The sequence below is a fragment of the Solanum verrucosum genome, unplaced genomic scaffold (assembly GCF_900185275.1).
Source record: "Solanum verrucosum unplaced genomic scaffold, falcon-dt-bn FXZP01000230.1, whole genome shotgun sequence".
Lineage (NCBI taxonomy): Eukaryota > Viridiplantae > Streptophyta > Magnoliopsida > Solanales > Solanaceae > Solanum > Solanum verrucosum.
In genome coordinates, this window is record NW_026019954.1 from 1,645,760 (window position 1) to 1,663,106 (window position 17,347).

General features: G+C 29.7%; 2 protein-coding genes and 1 non-coding gene across 3 annotated transcripts in view; 2 read left to right on the forward strand and 1 right to left on the reverse strand.

The window, feature by feature from the left end:
* The window catches only part of LOC125814193 (14-3-3 protein 7), a 330,997-nt gene that overhangs the window by 203,383 nt on the left and 110,267 nt on the right, over positions 1–17,347 (forward strand). The gene's annotated exons all lie outside the window — the stretch shown is intronic.
* On the forward strand, positions 833–917 carry TRNAM-CAU (transfer RNA methionine (anticodon CAU)). The gene is given in 2 exon segments: positions 833–870; positions 882–917. It is a non-coding gene; the product is annotated as a tRNA-Met (tRNA).
* On the reverse strand, positions 2,148–4,114 carry LOC125814189 (40S ribosomal protein S2-3-like). Its single transcript, XM_049493644.1, has 2 exons — positions 3,356–4,114; positions 2,148–2,505 (listed from the first exon to the last, which is right to left on the reverse strand). The coding sequence occupies exons 1-2, from the start codon at positions 4,022–4,024 to the stop codon at positions 2,332–2,334; spliced, it is 843 nt and encodes a 280-aa protein (XP_049349601.1). The 5' UTR covers positions 4,025–4,114; the 3' UTR covers positions 2,148–2,331.

Here is a 17,347-nt window from a genome sequence, read left to right on the forward strand (position 1 = left end):
TTATATATAAAAATATTGAAAATAATAACACATACTATCCAACCCCATGCTACCCCACCCCCCTTTCTTCTTCATCTTCTTCCCTAATTCCTGTAACATTTCATTTCTAAACCATAATGAAACTCAATATCTTATCAAATTATTTACCGATTCAGTTTTTTTTTAAAAAGAAATTCATACCTAATACGTGAGAGAAATATATAGAGAGAGACACATACAAGAGTGATGAAGAAACGAAGTTTGTTGACGGATAATCATTTCAAAATGGATTGCAAAAGAGAAATCAAGAGGGCTCAAATTAATTTTATTGAATTCTTTGATATTATTTTTTATAAGTTAAATGGGTTTACATTTTAATTTTGAGTGGTGAGTTTGTTTGAAGATGGCCGGAAATGGACCTATCAGCTAAATTTTTTACTCCAATGTCCAAAAAATCTTCTTTCGTTTTTGAAGATCCAATGCAGGTGTCTTTGAGGTGAACAAGACGACTGAAAGCGGAGGTGGGAGACTTTTTCTTTTTGCGATTAAAAAAATTATTGATTTAAAAAATATTTTTAAAAAATCGTTCAAGTCATTTACTATGATAAGAATCAATGGAAGAAGAAAAAGTGACGTTTTCTTGAAAAAAAATACGATTTTAGAAATCTTCACGCGCCAAAGGAAAGTGAAAAACACTTTTTCTGCCATATCAGTATTTTGTGTTTAATAGGTATACATTTTGAACAATTTAGGTGTTAAATAAGTACTAGCCCTAGTTGAGGTGTCTAAGTGAAATATACGGACAACTTCAAGAGGCTGTAGATGACTTAAGCCTTCAATTTATTAGCATAAAGGGGTGGTGGCGCAGTTGGCTAGCGCGTAGGTCTCATAGCTTCTGAGTAATCCTGAGGTGGAGAGTTCGAGCCTCTCTCACCCCAAAAAAAATTTTATTTTGCATTTTTATAAGGAAAAATTACTGATGTAACACAATTTTGTATAAATTTGTATTACAGAATAAAAATGTTATAAGCACCTCTTATACACTATTATATATCGAGTGTATAAGCATTGTCACACTTTTATAGATGATTTTGTTTTTGAATATACAAAAATATATTTGTTAAAAACTAAAGATGCCTTTTGACATGTTTTTAGTTTATAAATCTAAAGAAGAAAATCAATCAATAAGAGGATCAAAGTTGGGACCAGACAAATGGTGAGTAAATTACTTCAAATTTTCTTTTAATGAAAATTTAAAAATAATATATACGTGACTCATGAGACAACTCTTCCATATTTTTAAAAATAAATTAGTGTAGCAGAAAGAAAAAATGATACCTAAGATTAGAAATCGAATGAATAACTTGAGTAAATTAAAATAGATTGAAAACATGTTTAAAAATATAAAGGGAAAACTAAGCAAACGTCTCATAAATATATAAATTAATTATAAATATATACCTCTACATTGATGCCCCTAAATAATTACAATAGATATCTCAACTGATATTAAATCAATATACAAAAAAATCAAAATCGCCAAAATGAATAAACCAGGTCATTTGACAGAAATAGAAGGCTTTTTCCTTTCAAGAAAGGCCTATGGAGTAAAGGGAAGTAATTTTATTCTTGGAAGGAGTGAACCTATATAAAATAGAAAATGAAATAAAAATATTCCATGAATAATTAGAGCCAATAATACAAAGATAATATTAAGCCTTTTTCAATATAGAAGTACAAATATGACTCTTCTTTAAAATTCGTGTATATTATTCATAGCATAATAATTAAAGTTGGAATGAAATTTATGTTTATGATAATTTGTTATATAGAACCTGACAGGGATTTACACATGACTTAGCATAATTAAAAGAGTTATTAATCACATCAGAAATTTCAATTGTAAAAAAGAAGCTAGTACAACAGAAAAAAATTATGAATCACATTCCTGCAATTACAAATAAGCAATGGAATTATGATGTGACATTAAGATCCAAAATATTTAGCAATAGTGCAAAACAGCATAACCAATTCTCAACTACAAATAAAAAAGTAAATTGAGTTTTCAAAATTCTTCAAGTAGAATTTAACAAACCACACAATAATCATACTTCTGATAAAATGAAACATGCTATCATGTCAGCTGATAAGAGAACAAATCCAGCAAAAAGATGAGATCAATTAAGAAACTTCATATATATTGTTGAAAACAAACCAAAACAAGGAACATTATGTTTTTGAAAATCTGCGTAAAATATCCCTCAAGAACAGAAGTCAAAATTTAGAATACTAACATTTCATAATAAAGAAGACTACTAGAACAAAACAACAGAGCACATAACATCTAATGAATCAAGCCTCAACCCTCTCAGGTGCTGCCTCTTCGGTGGCGTAGACAATCACCTTATTGGCAGGTTTTGCCAGGATATCAAAGTACTCTTGGAATGGAGATTTGGTGAAGCGAGTCTCTTTCCAGAAATCTGGGGTCAGGAACCCGTAGGTCTTCATTAAACAATCAAATGTCGCCTGCATACATAATATGAGTGGCATCAGACTAAAACACACAAACAGCAAATATATTGTAAATGAGCAACAAAGAAATCTAATACGTTTTATGATATACAGGCATGGTCACCCCTGTTTTGGATAAAAATAGTACTCTAGCTGGTTACAGCAAAAAGTTGAGTTATTCTGCAGTCCCTTCCATTTAAACAAGGTCTAAGATGGTGTTTGGATCAACGATAAGCCAATCCAAACACCCTCTACATAGAGTCATTTTATAGCTTTTTAAGAACAAAGTACTTATCCCACATTGCAGCACAAGTATTGCAGGAAATGGTAAGAATTGATAATGGTACAGCTCCTATCCCACAATTTGACTTGCTCAACACTGTATTTGAACCCAAAACACACTGTCCCAATTTCAACACTGTATTTAATCACAACACACACTGTCCCAATTTAACCAATACATCAATACTTTCGGAACTAAACTAAACAATCGTGTTCTGGACAATGACAAGATTTGGAACTATAAGGCTAACAATTGTGACTATCTCTGTAATAATCTACAAAGTTCCAGTGCAATTTTTTCTAATATTTGGGAACTTTGTAGCCAAATATTGATATAGATATAACTTTCTTATAGAAAAGACCATTTTTTTTATTAACATAAAAATTCATGGCTATTTACAAAAAGTTCTATTTAGTGCCATATTAGCTATTTTAAACAAAATGTATAGCCAAATTAACTTTTATGTTAAATTATAATGTTATACGCATCAATTCTTATGCTATAGTAATAGAACATACATGTAATAGAATCATGACACAATTAACAATAATGATATTTGCAAGATCTGTTAGAAGATCAAACCTTAACGAAGTTTCCAAGGGTTTTGGTGGATCCACGAGAAGATGTGAAGACATCTTCAATACCAGCAAACTGAAGGACCTTCTTGGGGACACGAGCAGCAACAATACCAGCACCACGAGGAGCAGGCACCATCCTCACAGTAACAGACCCACATTTCCCTGTAACCTTGCAAGGCACAGTGTGTGGCTTCCCAATCTTGTTACCCCAGTAACCTCTCCTCACTGGAATCACTGATAGCTTAGCCAATATAATTCCTCCACGAATAGCAGTAGCCACTTCCTTCGAGCACTTAACACCCAAACCAACGTGACCATTACCGTCACCGACGACAACAAACGCCTTAAACCTGGTTCTCTGTCCGGCACGGGTCTGCTTCTGAACTGGCATGATTTTCATCACCTCATCCTTGAGAGATGGTCCGATAAGAGTATCAATGATTTGAAACTCCTTGATTGGGAGTGAGTGAAGGTAGATTTGCTCAAGTGACTTGATTTTTCCATCTTTCACGAGCCTTCCTAGCTTTGTCACCGGAACCCATTTCTCCTCCTCTGTTTCACGGCGTGGACGACGGCCGCCACGGCCTCTTCCACCGCGGTCTCCACCTCTACCACCACGTCCTCCAAATCCACGACCGAATCCTCCTCTCTCCCCTCCTCCTCTCTCCGCCATGATTGTAAGGTATTAGATTTACAGCTAGGGTTTAGAGAGAGTGTGTGAGAAGATGAAGAAAACGGATTGTTAGGTTTATAAGGGAGCTAGGGTTTCATAAAATGGGCTTGAGGGAAATCAAGTCCATATGGAACTGCAAGTTTGGCCCATGATGCTACAAGCCCATAATAGTTTGCAATTTTTAGCAAAAAGTAACCAAATAATTAAAAGAACAACTTTCACATATAGCAAATACAAAAATCATATTTGTATCTTATAGTTATAGTTTGCATAATTGTGTCTCATTGCAAATTTTATCTTTGCTATGAAACTATTAATCTGTATATTCCAGGATTCATTCAAAGCTATATATAATTTTATTTTCTAAATAAAATTAATAAAAGGCTGTAAATTCTGTTACAAAAAAGGAAGACAATCGCTAAACTCACGCAAAAAGATCTCTTTCCTTCTGCGACTTCTTCATCAGTAGTGACTCCATTGTAACTAAGTACACGTAGGGGTGTGCATTCGTTTTTCGGTTCGGTTTTGTGTTATTCGGTTTGGGTTTTTCGGTTTTTGGTTTTGAAAAAGTATAACCCAATCCGAACCAAAAAAATTGGTTTGGTTCGGTTTTTCTCTTTTCGGTTTGGTTTTTTTCGGTTTGGCTATTTGGTTATAACTTATTTCATAACTAATTAAGAACATAATCAAAGTTATATTTGCATGCTTAAAAAATAAAAATTCCATGTAAGGAAAAGTAATAATATTGAATCTCTTAAATATCTTTTCCATTATAATCACGAGTAAAACATTAAAACACAATACTATCAATAATTTCAATGAAACTAACTCTAAACTCTAAAGTACTATCACTTAACACAAATCGCATCAAGGTTGAACCAGCAATTCAACTCATGTCTTCAATTAAGATCTCTTAAACCTGAAATATGATGAAAAAACTTTTTAGAAAGAAGTAGATGAAAATTTCAAAAGCAAATAGCACGCAAATAAAATAAAGCAAGAAAAAAGAGCAAACTGCAAAAGTAAAAAAGTTGACTAGCGCCGCTAATTCTAGTTCAGCTAATTTTTTTTCATGAAAGTGCAAGTAATATGTGATATTTATAGTTATAATGTAAAATATAATGCCTAAAATTTAGTGAAATAGGATGGCAGTAATTTGATATGGGCCTAAATATTACGGTAATTCTGAATTACTAGTACTCTACGGCCTACATAGTAAATCTAAATAGTATAAGTGTAATTATTAGTCTATATATATATATATATATATATATAAAATTCGGTTTTTTTTGGTATTTCGGTTTTCAGTTTTCTAAATCCGAAACCAAACCAAAAAACCAAACAAAGTAACTTATAAATCCAAAACCAAACCAAAAATCCAAAAAACCAATCCAAATTACAATTCGGTTTGATTTGGTTTGGTTTTTCGGTTTAATCCAAATAGTGCACACCCCTCAGTACACGTTTGCCTAGAAATTTAACACCCTGAAAAATAATACATATACAGTTTTACTCAAATATACATATATACATAACTATGACTTATTGTGTATAAATATGACACAAATACAGTTAGCGAATTGTATAAAATAATATTTAATTCAATTTATCCTATACAAGTTTTATAAATAAGATTATACATTATACAACACATTTCAATTGTATAATCATTTGTATTGTATATATATAGTGAGATTATTGTACTTTTATTAATGGAGAAAGTTTGTATATTAAACCTAATGGCTAAAAAAATACAAATTTGTATAAATAAACATATAAAAAAGTACATATAGTCATTCTGTATAACACTAATTTTATCTGAATATAACATAAACATGTTTTATGTGGATATTATATATTATACAAAACATTTCAATTGTATAATTGTTAATATTGTATATATGGTAAAATTGTTATAATAACTACCGCTATTTATACAATAAGTTTGTATAAACAAACAGCTATAGGGCAAAATTTTACAGAGACTAATATACAATTGTAACACATACAAATTAATGATTATACAAATACCCGAACTTCTTCATGTTCATCTTGCTCCAATGAGCGAGAAACAATTTTAATATACAATTGCTTTATACAATAAGTTTGTATATTAACCTAATGACTAATATACAATTGCTTTTCCTTTCCTCTTCTTACTTGAACTAGTATCGTACTGATCTTTGTCACCTCCTTCAACATTTCTTCGATTTTGCACTAATTTCACCCAATCTGATTGGGTCATTCTTAAATTTGGATCTGATGTCTTTAATTTCTTTGAATTTGTCTATTGAACCTACAACCTCTCCAAAATTCTGAGTTAGACCCAAGGAAAATGTTCATCCATTGTATAAGTGAAAAATATGTATGGATTATGATTTCATATGAAAGTTAAAGAATTATGGGAAAAATTGGGGAAAAAAAGTCGATTTAGAGGTTTTGGCGGTACCTGAAATTTTTGAAATCGCATAGTAGTGAAGATTTGAAATTTAAACTAATTTTGTGGAGAGAATTTAGGAGAAATTGAAGGGTATGGGAGAGAGGAAAGAGATGAACTGAATTGTATAAAGGAAATGACTTCCATTTTTTTCTAAATTTATGGGACCCGTCAGTAGCAAGATATGCGAAATTGTAGCTACTCAAAGGAAATAAATGGAACAGTAGCTATATTATTTATTTTCAATTAATAGTTTGTCATTATGCACAATTTTCCCTAATTAAAAACCAGACATTTTGAGGAATAAGTATCCTTTTTCCTAATTTAACTCGTCTACTAGAGCATCGTTTGGTTTGAATACAAATTATATTGATATTATTTTTTATTGACGATTTAATTTGTTGTACTAAAAATAATATACATTCTAAAATTAAGTTATTTGATTGAATAAAATATTCATTCTTAAATATAATGACCGTGATAACACCTATGTGGCCTAAGTGCACCAGTAATTTCCACAAAATACAGAAGCAATAATTAAGTATGCTTTTTACTAATTTGAGTAGTATACTAAGAATATAATTGTTTTCCACCTCATTAAAATAGGAAGAATTGTACTCCAATTATATAAATTAATTTTCACAGATATCCTAGAAACCTAACGGCATATTTCACATTGTTTAGTCCTTAAAATTAGGTATTCAATTTTTTTTGTTCTTATTTTATAATTGAATATCCTTTAAAACATATATCGACATCAAGAATGTGAACTAGTTGTGAGTGAATCGGTTAAAAACCCTAAGGTGTCACAATTATAACTCAACAAATATAAAAAGTCATTAGATGCCATGGTCCTAAAATGGCCTTTTTTTTAATGTTCATTTATTGACAGATATTTGGTTTATAATCTTCGAGTCAGAACTAAGGCTCCTTAGTTTCCGAGCAACTCTCATCATATTTGGTTCATTTGAAATGATATACTAATTAGTTTGTGAATTTGCTTGTTACTTTGATGAGATACAATTACAGTTTGAATCTCTAAACTATCCATAAGGGTTGAGTTTGTGAGCTTAATATTTCAGTGAACGAGGCCCGAGTTTCTCCTGAGTCTTGAAGGTCCATAGTTGTGGGAAGGGGGAAAGTTCATTGGGGCCATGCTTTGTGTCATCGTAGGGACAAACACTGGACGCCCTTGCTGGACATGAAAGGGTTGCCAAGAAAAGAGGAGTGGATTGGCATTGATCAACTCCGGAGGAGTGAAGAATGGAGTTTGCACTAACTTGTACATGTTTGGGTATGGAACTAGGTGATGTCGTAGGTTCCACAGTGTTTGAATGGTTTGAAGAAAACTTGGAACAAGATTGGGGGCTAGTGGGTCTAGCACATTTGTCATCCACATTTGGTTGACAAAGTTCTCTGTTGCTATTGACAAAATATGGATTCAACTGAACTCAGTAATTTTGATTGAAATTCTATATTTGTCTTAAGAAATTCATTTGATATATATTAATTATCAATTTCGATCAATTCAACAATTTAAAAGGATGAGAATCCCTCCGCCCCCACTAGTAATTAAAACCCCACCAATGAGTGCCCTCAGAAGGCTGCAAATAAATGTGTAAGCATAGGCCATATATAGAGCCCCATGGTTGAGTTGTTTTGAGAAAATAAAGTAAAATTACTAGATATTATTGATCCTTAAGGAGATCCACTTATATATAGACTAGTTTTTGGGTATGCGTGTAGTCAAGTGTACTCATTACTATAGTATTTGACAATCGTGCTCCACATAAGTCCTTAGACATCTTATTATAATGTTTGACTTGTAAATATTAAGTATTTATAGGATTTATGTTGCACTAAAAAGTATAAATGATGGTGGATATAGGAAGAATATTTACCAATTAGTGTTACACATATAATTGTTAGAGTAAGAGTGTTTGTTTGAAAATTAAAATAGTTATCTAATTTTATATGAATCATTGATAATGAACTTTATACTTTTAGATCTCTTTATTATTAATTAAAGAGGCAATATATTGATTCATGAGATAATGAACTGATTAAAAATGCATGTATAGTCATTTAACATATTTGCCAAATATTTCATATTATCCATGTAAAACACAAATGATATGCATATAATAAAATATCTAATCTTTCATTAAGATAATTTTTAATTTCATTTGGAAATAAGAAATATAATATTGTACATGTTCCATGCCAATAATTATATAAAGTCTAAATAAGTAATATCTATTTAATTGTAATCTAGACACAAATTTCTTTATATAAGCAGAGAACATATTTAACTAAAAAGGAAAAATAAAATAATACATTATAAAAGAACATTTAAAACTGAAACAAAAATCACTTACAAATGGTCATATCACTATAAGCACTTTACATTAAAAAAAAAGTACAAATAATTCATTATTTTGTTGTAATTCATACAACATAATAAAAAAAAAGAATTATGTTCTTTCAAACATTCTTAACAATTAATCAATCAATCAATTATAACGTCTTTGATCCAAATACTACAATAATGTTATTGCCCTTAACAGTTCTACAAAGATTGATTACAACTTTTCTTCTGCGGTCTATGACTATGACCAAAAAGGAAATCAAAAAAGAAGAAAGAGATGATATACCAAATATGAGAAAATAACCCTTAATTTATAAGAGAGAATTGACATTAACATACTTTAGTAAGAAGATCAAATATGAGATTTGCAAATTCATTTCCCTTTCTAGGTGACTTTAAATAGGAAAATCTTAGGTGAGGGGAGATGAAAGAAAAATAAATAAAAGATGTCTATCAGTTTCCTACTTAATTAGGAGTCTTTTTGTCTTCTTAATAATAATTACTTATAAGTTGGTGCCACATAAAATGGGACAGAGGGAGTATATGATTATAGTAGGGTAAAATCGTAATTAGACTTTTAACTTTTTTTGTTCCCACTTATAGTAATATATATGATAGGATATGATTATAGTAGGGATAAACCATAATTCAACTTTTAACTTTTTTTTGTTGTTCCCACTTATAGTAATACTAGTTTTTGGGCACATGCGTTGCACAGGTGTCCCAATTTGTATAGATTTTTTTAAAAATTATAAAAAAATATTAAAACATGTGTATAATGAGTATATAAATCAGAAGAAAGAAGTACAAGTTCAATTTGATAAATAATTAGTCTACACAAATGACTTGATTGTTCAATTCATACAAAATATTAGAGATTGTACTGTAAACTTGTGAAATTGAACAATTAAATTTAGCTAAATAGGTATTATGTGTAATGAGATAACAAATATATGGTTATATGTACAAGTATAATATGCATCTAGTATAATTCCTATTCGACGAATAAATAACTACAAATAAAAAAATATTATACACGATAAGACTTCAAATTTTATAATTTGAGTCTTTGTATGGTTGATAATAATTCTTGCTTTGGTGACCATAAATTTTATACATTGTGTAGCTTTTTAAGTACTTTTTATGATTTATTATAATAAAAAATAGAAATAAACGTGCAATGCATAAATACTATCATATTTTATCAAACACTATATTCATTTATCCATTACAATTATTTAGCTAAAGTTATTCTGTTTTATAAATCATTTGTTCAAATTCAAATGAGCAATTGAATGGTACATATTTCAAGACAAATCAAGGGTCTTATGTTTAACAAAAAAAATAAGGGTCTTTTTACGGATGGCAATGGGGCGATGCGGGGCGGGTTGAGCTTAATTCGCATAATTTTTAATTTGTCCCGTACTCCCGTCCTATCCTGCATAACAATTTTTTTTTCATTTTCAACCCACCCCGCCCCACATAACTTTTTAATATTTTCTTTTTCTAGTTAAGTTTGATAATACAAATAAAATTCATAAAAAGAATTTTTTTCATTAAGTTATATTAATTTAATAGGATAGTGACTTAAAATTTTACTTTTTAGAGGTCAATTGTAAACATGTAAGAAATTGTATTATTTTTTATTGAACCATTTTCATTTACTATCTTGAATATTTTAATAGTTTTAAAGAAATTATTTTAATAAATAATGCTCTATCACTCTTATAACATGTAAAAGTTAAAATTTAGTTTGAACTCACATGAAATCACATATACCCGCAATCCACCCTGTCCCGCCTCACATTAATTTAAAAAAAATCCCCGCTCCATTGCCATCCCTAGATCTTCTACTGCCGTTTAGTTAGAATCGCAATGACTGGTGATTGAAGAGACCAGTAATGACTTAAAAAATTAATTATGTAACTGAATTTATTTATTAACCTCTCTTAAGAATTATTTAAATTGATAATGAGTTAATTTATCTCATCCGTTAGATTCTGCCAATAACCAACTCATATAAATGATCACAAGTTAGGAATATGTGTCACCCTCATAACAAATAGTGGAGAAGTAGCAAAGTCAAACTAAATTGTGCAATACTTACACCTTTATTTTAGCTAAATCATGGCATATCACACTTGCAACAAAATTTGAGTGCGCTTCACCGAGTTAATCCCTAGCTTTATCATAGATATTGATTTGATCATTTTTTTAAATAAAATTTTATAATATCGCTATTTATAGGATAACAATATAAAATATCAAATGATATTATGAACATGACTATTAATATAATTTAGAAGTTATGATAATCAAAATTTATGTGAATGATGAAAATAAAGACAAATAAATTTTTATATTACATAATATAAATAAATAAAAGAGCAGCAATTGACACATGCATTTTTTGTAAAATATTAAAAATAAATAGGGAAAAAAAATCTTTTGAAGAACGTAGTCCTTTGAAGCTGGACTACCAGCGACTCAAAAGTTTTAGAAAATTGATACCTTTATCTTGAACAAAATGACTCCTTATGCAATGAACCTATGACTCTTCACTATCCCCATTTATCATAATTCTTTACTGCATTTACTACTCTTCGTTGGTAATTAATTTAGAGTTACAGGTTATTAAATTTTATTGTAACCTATGGTTATACTATTATTATTTTTTATCAGAAAAGGTGAAGTATTAATTATTGAGCCATTTAATATTGTTACAAATATAAATATATTTTTTTTAAAATTACTTTAAAGTAAATTATTGTGTTATTTATTAAATGAAAAAGCAATTTTTAAAAATGATTTTAAGAAAATAAATTAATACTTAAGGATATTTTTGTAATTTAACTTTTGACTTAAATTCTTTCTATTTTTAGTAATATGATATATGATATGATATGATATGATGATATGATGGGTTGATAGTTCATTTTCAATTATTAAACCTCCCCCTCAGAAAAACAATTAGGTTTTTCTCTTATCCTTTACTCATTCTTTGCAAAGCAACTTTCAATTCCAGTTGGTGCTTATAAAGCTAAATTAAAGCCTGTGCATATTATAATTACTTTATTTTCGCCTAAAAAAATTACGGACTGTATCACATAAGTTAAAAAGTGTATAAAATTACTTAAAAAATAGATTTAATGATAATAGGACCTTAATTTAGTTAAAGTGTATATGTGATTTCAATCATAGTATAAGGTATTCTTGTGTCTTATCCCTAAATAATTAAATAAACAGAGAAAAATATAAGATAATAAATCAATACTAAGTAAGAGATAATATTCTAAAATTAAAAGATTTGTAACGGTAATACAATTGAAGGGCAAACAACATAAATCCACTAGTTTAGGTTCTAATTACTAGTATTCAAAATAATTTCAAATATTACAAGAAGTAATATTTGAAAAAGCATGATATATGTTTAATTAAGATTGTAACTAAAATGCTTAATTTAAGTAGAAAATCACTTCTTTAACAATTTTTGAGTATATTTAGTCTAACAACTTCTAAAAAAATAAAAAAATATAATCTAATTTCTTCCATTTATTTTCGAGCAACAACAAAGTAACTTTTCTTTTCAAAAATTCAAATTTGTTTCTCTGAATATTGACCTTCCTCTTCCAATATCTAAGATATGTTCATCTTCCAGTTACACGTATCCAAGATATGTTTCTCTTCTATATACTCGTATTCGAGATATGTTCTATGTGAAATATGTTCCTTTTGAAAATATGTAACATAACAACTTCCTAAAAAAAAAGATTATATAAGATAATAAATATAGTAATTAAGAGATAATATATTTATTCTATAATTAAAGGATTTGTAACTGTCAATATAATTAATTTCTTTATTCGTCTCTCAATTTATTTTCTACTTCCCATAATCAGTATTTTTTCTATTTTCTGCGATCTGCACCATTTCATTCTTTTCCATTTTTCCGTGATCGTCCTCTTTTTTTTATTAAAAAAAAACCAACTATTGAATTATTTTTTTGGTCTTCTTTAATTTTAATGAAATATGCGTATTGATGTTTTTAACCGTCAATTTGCATTTTAATACTTTTTGCACCAAATTTTGTACATAACTAATGTATTGTGGTCTCAAACAAATGGTTCAAGTACTTATAACTATGGCATATAATTGGTTCATTAATTGATTTCAAACAAATGTTTCAATTACTTTCTCGTCAATTTGATATATATAGGTTTCATTAAACGTATATAATTGGAATATGCTATATAATTTTGATTTAATTTGTGGTTTCAGAAAAACTGGTCTTCTATATTAATTTGGTATGATATGGAGTGTTAAAAAATAAAATTAGTCAATTATATAGTATTGATATATGTTCAGGACTCAAAAACATTTAATTAGATAGATCATGGACCACCTAATTTATTTTGTGCTGATAAATATGATCGTTTGAAGTTGACTAAAGTAATATCTCATATTGAAACTCAATCGTTAAGAAAACTTTCGACTCAACTTTGTGCAAGGGAATTCTAGTGACCTTAATTCACCTCCAAAATCATTCCCACCCTAAAGAATTGACCACCTTAACACCTAAGAACAATTAAGAATCACTCGGTACGATCTTATTCACTAATGAAAAATGGTTCGAGTCTTAACTTAGAAATTTTTGGGTGTTACATGAGTAGCCTCTAAGAATCATGAATGGAGTTGAATACATCTTGCAGAATTCAACTAAAATTGAACATGTCATGCAACTTGCAGAGTCCTACAAATTTTCAATGTCTACGGTGATGTTAAAAAATAAAACCAATCTATGATATTGATATATTTTCGGTTTCAACAAATGTATATAAATTGCTTACTGTCAATAATTTTCTTTTAAGTAAAAGTGTATAAAAAATGATGTTTGTGTGAATATTGTTTGTATTATATAAAATGTAAGTAACCTAATTTTAAAAAAATTTAGACATCACCAAGTAATTTAAGAAAAATTGAAAACATGTTTTAATATAATATTAATACCATTGTCATACTGGATTGAAGTCATGATTGAAAATCTTGCTTACATAGTAACTCGTAAGTAATAAATTCAGCAAACACATGTGCGTGTGTGTATATATATATATCAAGAGATTATAGAGAAAAATTTGGAATTTCAAGTAATGGTTAAGAACTTAAGATTATTATCTTTTTGCAATATAGAATTAAAATTCTTGTAGTTAAACAATTACCTTGGTAATTTTCATAAATTAAATAATAAAAAGTATAACTTACATAAATCATATTTGTCTTTAAATTAAATACGAAAATAAAATTTAAAAAAATAGAAGACCCATAAAACTAAAATTCCTAAATTGTAGTCGGACAATTACCTTGATAACTCTCCGCAGTTACAACTACTGTCCTCCAAAATCACACTTCTCTAGAGAGTTTAGTCGGAGTTTCTGTTATATTTCTTTCCGCTTTTTTCTTTAGAGAGCGGATAACACAATTGCAGGTATTATTCATCTTTAGTTTAGACAATTTGGTTTAATTGATTCCTTTTTAACATCGATTTGCTTAGATTCTCTGTTATTTTGTCACAAAAATGTATCATGATGAAATCGGTCAGGATGATTTGTCTAGAAAAAGATCCAAACAGTATCATCGAAATGATGATGAATCGAAGGAAGGCAAACTTCTTCGAGGGATATTGAACAATTTAGAATTTAAACTCAATTTACTTAAATCCAGATGTACAACAAAGTTTGATCCAACCGTTTTTGGTGTTGCTGAAAGTATGAAGAAGAACCTGGGCGAGATTCTGAAAATGAAGGATACACATGAGCGATGTGAAGATAAAATATGTATGGTTTGTTTGTATCAATTTTAGTATTACTAATTGGCATCAAAGTATAAATATTTCAAATTTTATTTTGGTTTATCAGTTTCAGAGGAGAATAGGGAGACAAAGACTGATGCTGAAATTCAGAAAGATGATAGGGCGGAAAATTGATGGTATATCTTACATTTTCTGTTTGCTTGTGTTCGTATGTGCGAATAGGCTTTTCTACGTTTTAAAAGGATTTGTAAAGTTCATATCTTCTCATTTTCTGTTTGCGTGTATGTGTATGTACAAAGAGGTTTTTCTACGTCAAAAAGCTTTGTTATTTGATTAGTTGGTGATTTTCTGATTTATTTGTTTGAGTAACAATTTATGACGTTCTAAAGTTCATATGATGTCGTAGATGTTCTCTTTTCTATTTGCGTGTGTATGTATGTGCGAAAGGGCTTTTCTACGTCAAAAGGCTTTGTTCTAACTTTTCTAATTGATAAGTAATTGGTGATTTTCTGATTTATTTGTCTATCTAAGAGCAACGTTCTATAGTTCATATGTTACCATAAATGTTCTCATTTTCTGCTTGAGAAGGCTTTGTTCTACCTTTATCAATTGTTAGTTTGGTGATTTTCCGTTCCAGTCAGAAATTTGAGCATAACAATTCCATTAAGTGAAATTTGGGTATCTAATTGAAACTATTTTGAAATAAATTAGTTTGAATGGAATTGGGAGTTGGATTTCGTTTGTTGTATGCAAGTGAAACAAGTAATAAATAGGGAAATTGCGAGATTGTCTACTTTATTTACACTGCATTCTCCTTCAATGTAGCATGTGTTTTAACTGACTGATAAAACTAAAAGACTATATATATATTTCAGTTATTCAAAGAGTATAAACTGCAGTTGAACAGTGCTGAAGAGTTGAATAAAGGCAAAGTGGAAGTTGATGTTGTTGCTGATCAGAAGGGGGCAGAGGAGAGAACTACACTGATTAGTACACGGATTTAATTATTCAAATCATTATTTCAATATTTAGTTGGACCTGCATATTTCAGATTTAATTATTATCATTTTTTCTAGCAAAATGATTGTATCGATCATATTACCTGATTTGACGAGACAATCCATTTTAATCTAGAGTGCTTATTATCCAAAATTGCATTTGAAGCATCACTTACAGCTAATTAAATTAACCAAATATATAAATGCAGAAGAGGGTCAGAAATGAGAGTAATCTGAACTACATATGAGCAGGTTTGCCGTGACAGAAAGCTTATTCATGGTGAACCAACCTTAGAGCAAAAATCATTCTCTAGTTCACTTTCTGCGCTCAAGATTCAGCAGCAAATTATTCGAGGGGAATGACTGTCAACTTGTTGTCTGTTTGATCAATTAAGCACTTTCCTTAGATCATTGATCCAATTTCTGCTAAGTGCTTAATCATACATCCGATTTCAGTCATTGAGTCAACTCTGAAATCTTTTCATTTTTCACTAATGGGTAGTTTTTATCTTCCGTTATAAGAGCTGACATCCATTTGTGGAAATAAATTCATAGAGTTTATTACTGAAGTTGAGTTATACTCTTCTCTTACTCCAAACAGTTGCTTTCATTGACAACATAGGTGTATTTCACCTCTTTTTTGACTTGCAGAACAAACCTGATTTTCCTGTCCAAGTCCAAGGACCATGTTTGTAATGGACTGTAAGTTTCGGAAGTTAAGAGTCAGATGCACAATTTGAAAAATGATCCTACAGTTGTATCAATTAGTTTTGGTCCTGAATCAACTAGCAACGCATCAACCCCAACTCTTGCTGCTCCCCTTGTGTTTTTAGTTGCATTAGATATCAAATTCAGCCTAAATTTTCTTGATTGCACCTTATTAATAGCAGCATGTTGGTTATTGCTATCACCTGTAGCATCTACATTTTTTTGTTGTAATATCTCTACAGACTTAGGACTTGGAGCTAATCCTGGATCATTTGAAATCTCTAAAATGCCTTTGTTTTCAATAGTTGTTTGATGCCATTATTACCTATATCAACATTCATTGAGTTTGTACGACTTTGCTCAGAAATGTCAGCAATGAATTATCGATATAAAATAGTAGTTTTACTTTGATAGACATCTACAACCCTTTTTTTTCACTTAATATTTTCCTCGCATCACCTTGATATTTTTCACTATTGCTCATGCCTTTTAAAGCAGCTTTAATAGTATCAATAATTTGTTTGTTAGTTTGATTTCTTTTCAAGATCAAATGACAACTACGTTCATTATGACCTTGGTGCTTACAATAATTGCAATACAAAGACAGATTATCACAAACGATAACTAAAAACCAATTTAAAATTCTAATTGTGTCATACAAAATTGAGTCCAAGAAAGTAATCTATTTTTTCTTCTTCAAAATATCACCCCCAAACACCTACTTTATCTAGTGACTTTTGACCTACAATAAGAATTAAAACTTAGCCTAGAAATTGACACGTGGGATACAAGCCCTTATTCATACACGTGCTAGGCGGTTACAGTTACTCCCTGCAAAAACCATACTTACACAGAGAGACTTCAGTGGATGCTTCTGGTATCTTTCTTTCAACTTTTCTGTTGGGCGCCAAAATCCCCTCTCTCTCTTCAGAAAGCCAAAATCGACTCTCTCTTTTCAGAAAGCCAATAAACAATTCATCGACCTCATTTTTGCCGATTTGTTGAG

What these genes read in the sequence shown, in the direction of transcription:
- LOC125814189 (XM_049493644.1), bottom strand. Translation starts at nt 4,024, where the DNA reads ATGGCGGAGAGAGGAGGAGGGGAGAGAGGAGGATTCGGTCGTGGATTT. An exon ending in CCCTTGGAAACTTCGTTAAG is followed by an intron (nt 2,506 to 3,355) that starts GTTTGATCTTCT and finishes TTATGTATGCAG; the next exon opens with GCGACATTTGATTGTTTAAT.